The following is a 6,197-nucleotide window of genomic DNA, read 5'->3' as shown; positions in this document are numbered from 1 at the left end:
AATTTCATGTAAGTAGAGACAATTACTAGTCTACCCATTTTACAATAATGAAATTACCAATATCCCCTCCCATTTGCACACGAATTTGAACATCATCTTCAACCTAACCATCGCATCTCCTCCTCTGTCCAAGCCTTCACCAAATTGAAAACCATTCAATATCCGTCATCAAACCACGGAAGATCGGTAGTAGAAGGTAAATATATAGACTCAAAGAGAGATTAGAAGCAATCTTTTAAAACTCGACCAGTTTAATCGGTTTGACTGGGAACTAGCCACTGAGTCGGGCCAGGCCAGCCTTAAAATCGGGGGTTTGAGTTCACCTGGTATGACCTGCGGTTGGACCGGGGTCATTGTAGCAAACCGTTGGTCCAATCAGTTTCAGGGGAAAACTGGGTGAACCAAAATTTATATCACGACAACTTTCAGGCAACATCTAGTAGGCAAACATGAATCAGGTTTAGGGGGTTTTGAGGGTTGATCACGATGAGTCGGTAGGTGGTTTCCGATTAAGTTTTAGTTGTCGGAATCGCTAGAATTTGGCCAAGAAACAGTGAAAACCTTGGCTTTTGATTGACTTGGGAACTTTGGGGGTTTTGTAAGGGAGTAGCCAGTTAGTCTAAGGGTGGTGGTGGTTGGAGTTGTTGTCGCTCAAAACGACTGAAAACCGGCAAATGAAAGTCGATTGACATTGTTGTCGTAGCTGACAATCGGCTAGTGATGAGAGGGGATAAAGTGCATGGTTTTGAAAAGGAGAGGGTAAGGGTTCCAAAGGTGGTGACGGGGGTGATTTTGGGTGAGAAAATAGCCAGAAAAAAGGTCGCCATCGACGCGTGCAAACGTGCGTCGATACAAAAAAATTGAAATTTTTTTTATGTGACACGTGTTAAACCAGTCAACCTGAGACCTAGCCACTTTGCTGGGTTTAGCCCCAGGTTGATTTTTAAAACATTGATCAAAAGTGAAATTCGAAAAAAAGATGGTTGAACATGTGGCGCAGTTACTCTGCGCTGTGTGATATTTGCGGCCGATAGCCACTACCGTTGTGCGACCATGCTCGCCAGCGAAGGGCGAGCTCAACTGCCCATAGAAAATTGCCACTAGCAACTACATCAAGCCATTGAAGCCGCCACACAATCAACCTACAACGGCTAGAAATCCCAAACAATTGGAACCCGACTTCAATCATCAAAATAGCAATAATCCACAAAAAAAAAAAAAAATTGCGAAATTTCTAGGGTAGCTCACGATTGCATAAAGAAGAAAATGGGTTTTGCTTTGTTCTTTTTCTTTTTCTTCAAGTAGAGGATGAGAAAAAGATATTTGCTACATTGACTTATTTGGTGACAAAGTTATATTTTAATTGTTTAATATGTAAGCTTTTAGTGAAGTGACTTTATTGCCCTTCTCACGTTAAAGTTAACGGTTTTCGTTCAGCAAGGGGTGGAAAATTGTATTTCTCAAAGTTTTGGGGTGGGAAATGTAAGTACGCCAAACCTTGGGTGAGAAAATAATTCCCCCGAAAGAATACTATTGGAGTTATTGTGTTGCCCCTGCTTCATATAGTTTTATGAAAAACCATTACTGGTTCTTATGTTAAGTTTAGACCTAATCGAATACAATTAGTAGAAGAAATGAATAAAAGGAGCAGCAGAAGGGTAAATAGGCATCGAGAAAGAAGTGAGGAAAAGGGGAGGTAGCTGGCCCTCGAAGTCCAGCATATCAGTTTCTATTATGTTCTAGCTTGGTTTCTCTTATTTTCAGTGTAGTTAATTAAATCCAGTAGTTCTTTATTTGAGAGATGGTCTAGAGTGGTGTAAACTGATTATCAATGAAATACTTCTCTTATGTTATTCTGGAACTCTAGAGGTTGCTATAAACTGCTGTTTGTTTCGATTATGAGCTATTGTATGTGTGAGTGATTGAGAAATCTGGGTAGGTTCGCAACAGTATCCCTATTAGTTAAACATAGGGATAATTTCTTATTTATGTTTGGAGAGAGATATCACTGAAAACAAGATGAAAGTAAACAGGAACAAGATTCAGAAAGACAACTTTCATACAATAGACTGATGCATCAACTAAGAAACTCATATGGAGCGGGCTAATGGCCTGTCCAAATTGGTAATTATATTTATAGTCAGAGGGCATCTGTGAATGTAACCACCCAAGAGAACGATTCAGTAAACTATAGCAAATCATTAACTCTTGAAACATGCATAACCATCTGCATGAATGCATGTGTACTTTTCACTATAAGAATGAATAAACAAATAATTTGCTCCTAACCTTGATTAGTCCTTCTTGAAATAATATCTCAATCACTTCTTTCAGTATGGGAAGTAAGCCAGAATGATGCACACCAATTCCACGTTTCAAAAGGGGTAACATATTTGAAACCTGTGTACAAACAATATACAGCAACATGATAATTAAAATCTTTGCTAAAAACAAAGTAGACATGTCTACACACTAAACTAAAATACAATAAGGTGGTATTGGTACAGCCACTAAAAGCAATTGTTTTTAGCAATAACAACTTTAAACATTGAGAAAACACAGGGTAACTATTAAACATCATCCTCCCTTGTAAAAGAATAACAGGATCACCTGTTCTATACACATGATACTGTTAAATAGAACACTAAAATCCATCAAAGATGGGATGTGGAATTAAAGAGGAATACCTAAATTTGGCTTCAGAAATCAGATAGAATTAAATTCTCATTCACTAAACAACAAATGGTATGACAGTTGATAAACTTATACTAATAATCAAAATTTTCTCATGTCTAATAGGAGGATCCAAATCCAAATAATGCAGGACTCCCTTCTATAATAATTTGCTCAAGAATCTCTCCTTCAATCACACAACCATTAACCACTCAATTCAACCACCAAAAATGTTCCAGAATAAATACCCTTAACCAGATATTTTATTGACACACACTCACATTCAACGCCAGCAGACAGAAACACAAGAAGGCATGCAATTTGGAATAAGAGGAATGACGACTTGCCTGAGGTAGCTTCTTATCGTCGTCTGAAAGCATGTCCATGGCACTCCAATATATTGTTTCTATGTTCACTTTCTCATCATCTTCAGTTAGATCCATTTTTGCCATCTATGATAGGAAACAAAAAAAAGAATGATAATCAAGAATTCTCATATCCAGAAAAGTACAGACATGTCATGGATCTTTAATGCAAATACAAACAAAATAAAAGTGACAACAATGTATTTTATTAGAGAAAAGAGGGCTTTTGAGCAATCAATTAAGCCCTTTTTCTGTATTAGCTAAAGGTTAAGGGCCTTCTTCATCTTCCAATAGATACGTGAAAAAGGAAAAGCATTGGATTCTGCATCAAATTTCAGTACGAGACAAAAGGAGGAGAAGGTACAGTGAGCAGGTAAATGACTCCAATGTTAGGTTGAGGCAAATTTAAAAAGATTTCACACACTATATCATAGATTACGCTAAATAAGCATCTTGACTTACAAATAAATCAGAGCTTGAGGATATAGGTCGCATGCTTTAAAGTCTGACTCAACCAGAAATGACATCAATAGCTAAAAACATTGACCAAGATAAAACTGTTTAGGTCTGAAGATGATGTATAGATAGGAGCATGCATATGCAATCTTCACCACCAAAAAGAGAGAGAAGGGGAAAAAAAGGAAATATTAGAAAAGGAAGCAACTAACCTGCATTGCGAGAAATTCACAATCCCTTTTGCTAAAACTGAAAATTATGACAGGGTCATACTGACGCTGAATAATCATTTTGACCATCTTGAAGATGTCACTTTCCTCACCAACTTTGCCTGATACTGAACCTTTATGTCGCTTCCCATTCTCTCTTTTCTTGTCACCCTCACCAGTGGGGACTAGTGCATTTAACGCTTTATGAAAGCTGTCCTCGCGAAATTTCCCCTTTTCATCCACCACTAAGTATAGACCATGACCTCCAGCAGGGAAAATGTAGTGCTGAAGGGGTGTTGGTCGATAGTCGGTATAAACAATGTGACATGGTTGTTGGTGGACCTGCATCAAAAACACCACAACAAGCAAGCAATATTTCCATTAACAGCTCAAATAAACTAATTTGATCAAATGAGTGATCTGAAATAAGAGAACAGGGATCAATAATTGCACAGAGATGATATAAACTGACAATTCTTATGGTCTTCCCATTCCAGGTTTTAGAGAAAATATTTCAAGTTTCTCTTCTAGATTAGATAAAAGCAAAGTCATCACTGTTAACAGGAAACAACCCATATGTTGCTCAATATACTCTACTCTTCTGAAGACAAGGACGATGTGAGCACTAACAAGCATCGTAGATAGTTTTAAGTAAAACAGATGATAAAGACTTCTTTTTACAGGTTTCAATAAGAAATATGGTAAACAAATTCAGGAATGGCTTGAGTAAATCACCTTTGCAACCCAATCAGCAAATTCCTTTGCATTTGGCACAGTTGCCGAGAGGAATACAAATTGAGAGTTCTTAGGGGCCATAACAATGCTCTCTTCCCATACCACACCTCGCTCCCGATCACGCATGTAGTGTACCTCATCAAATATGACCCAAGCCACCTCTCGCGTAACTTCCGAACCTTTATATTGCATGCTACGCCAGATTTCAGTAGTCATCACCTGAAAGTAAACTACATATAAGCAGTCCATAGATTAAATTGCTTCAAAAGACAAAAACTGATATTACCAATATGACCTACCAAACAAGAAGCATTTGGATCAATTGTTACATCCCCAGTCATCAAACCAACATCTGAAAACTCTTCTTTAAACTCCCTATACTTTTGGTTGCTAAGTGCCTTAATTGGTGAAGTATATATGACCCGTTGCTTATTCCGCAACGACATAGCAATTGCATACAATGCTACTACTGTTTTCCCAGCTGAAGTATGGGCTGATACCTATCAAAACAACGATACCAAGCAATTTATATTATGAAAAAAGAATACCTCATTAATTTCAAATTCAAGCTCACTTCTAACATCAACAAAAGCACTTCCAAAAAGTCAAAACCGCAGTAAAAAGTAAAGCATGGAGAAGCACTTGAAGGTGCACTTCAATTGAGTACTAGTAATTTTCAAGTAAAACAATACCTAAATTAGTAAAAACACTTGAATTTTTCTTTGGAGAAGCAATTGATAACTGCTTTCGAAACAACGCTCTACGTAATTTCACAGAAAGCAGTTTTCACCATTCTACAAAAGAACTCCCAAACCCAAATTAAATTTCATAAGGGTGGGGCTACTTGCATCCAAAAAAAAAACCCTACACACCCATTTTGCTAACCACACACGGTAACACTATTACTACAACTATAGATATGATTTCTTTAATCAACTTCCAACAAAAAAATTCGTTTTCATTGAGTATTATATCCAATTAAGCACTAATCTGTCAATTTAGTGGTAGAATTACGAAAGTATACAAACTAAAATCTATTTAAATTCTTAGTACAGAGTTTCCTTAGAAAAATAAGTATTGAGAGTCGGTTTCTTCATCGTAAATAGTCCCACTCTTTAAAAAATTATAGTTTTCAACACAAAAGCTCATACATATATACAAAACCAAGCAATAACCAAACGAATAATCAATCAAAACCATAAAAGCAAATAAATAAACAAATTAAAAACGAACTAACCATAACCGACTCGCCATTATCGAGACACTTAATAGCTTCGGATTGGAAGGGGTCGAGAGTGAAAGGGAACTCCTTTGCTGGTTTGGACTCATCTTGAGTTCCGGTGGCAGTTGTTGTAGTTGAAGTCGGCTCATAACCTGGCGGATACGACACGTCGTGTAAGCAAGTAACAGTTTTTTCGACCAAAACGGCGCCGTTTGAGTTCTCACTTTGGTGCTTCTGTGGCGGTGTTGAGCCCGACGGCTCTTCAATTGACTTCCTCTTTAGTGGATTCATTGTTTAACAAAGAGTTTAAGTGAAGAATTGAATAGGGAACCCTAAATGAATCAAATTTGGATTATAAACTCTAAACGGTTCGTCGTGGTCACGTGGTGGCCCGTACGCGGCGTGCGGCGGAGGCGAACGATTTTGGTGAGCGAGGAAGGAGGCGACAGTGAAGAGTGGTTTGATTGAGCGGCGTGGAAATTTAGGGAATGTTAGTCTAGCTTACGAAAATTAGCAAGTGATTTAACCATTTGAAAT

General features: G+C 37.7%; 1 protein-coding gene across 1 annotated transcript; it reads right to left on the bottom strand.

Annotated features, from left to right (window-relative positions):
• Window positions 1-1,986: 1,986 nt before the first annotated feature.
• On the bottom strand, window positions 1,987-6,094 carry LOC116142138 (DExH-box ATP-dependent RNA helicase DExH9-like). The gene is made up of 7 exons (XM_031427577.1): window positions 5,676-6,094; window positions 4,738-4,938; window positions 4,439-4,657; window positions 3,707-4,045; window positions 3,021-3,125; window positions 2,290-2,400; window positions 1,987-2,151 (listed from the first exon to the last, which is right to left on the bottom strand). Exons 1-7 carry the CDS (start codon window positions 5,949-5,951, stop codon window positions 1,987-1,989), a joined length of 1,416 nt encoding a protein of 471 aa, XP_031283437.1. The 5' UTR covers window positions 5,952-6,094.
• Window positions 6,095-6,197: the final 103 nt, after the last annotated feature.

The sequence above is a fragment of the Pistacia vera genome, unplaced genomic scaffold, assembly GCF_008641045.1.
Source record: "Pistacia vera cultivar Batoury unplaced genomic scaffold, PisVer_v2 Contig405, whole genome shotgun sequence".
NCBI classification, from domain to species: Eukaryota; Viridiplantae; Streptophyta; class Magnoliopsida; order Sapindales; family Anacardiaceae; genus Pistacia; species Pistacia vera.
The sequence above is the reverse complement of the archived record's forward strand: the minus strand, read 5'-3'. Positions and strand labels throughout refer to the sequence as shown.

What these genes read in the sequence shown, in the direction of transcription:
- LOC116142138 (XM_031427577.1), bottom strand. Translation starts at nt 5,951, where the DNA reads ATGAATCCACTAAAGAGGAAGTCAATTGAAGAGCCGTCGGGCTCAACA. An exon ending in ATAATGGCGAGTCGGTTATG is followed by an intron (nt 4,939 to 5,675) that starts GTTAGTTCGTTT and finishes TTGTTTTGATAG; the next exon opens with GTATCAGCCCATACTTCAGC. An exon ending in TTGCTGATTGGGTTGCAAAG is followed by an intron (nt 4,046 to 4,438) that starts GTGATTTACTCA and finishes TTTTTGATGCAG; the next exon opens with GTCCACCAACAACCATGTCA.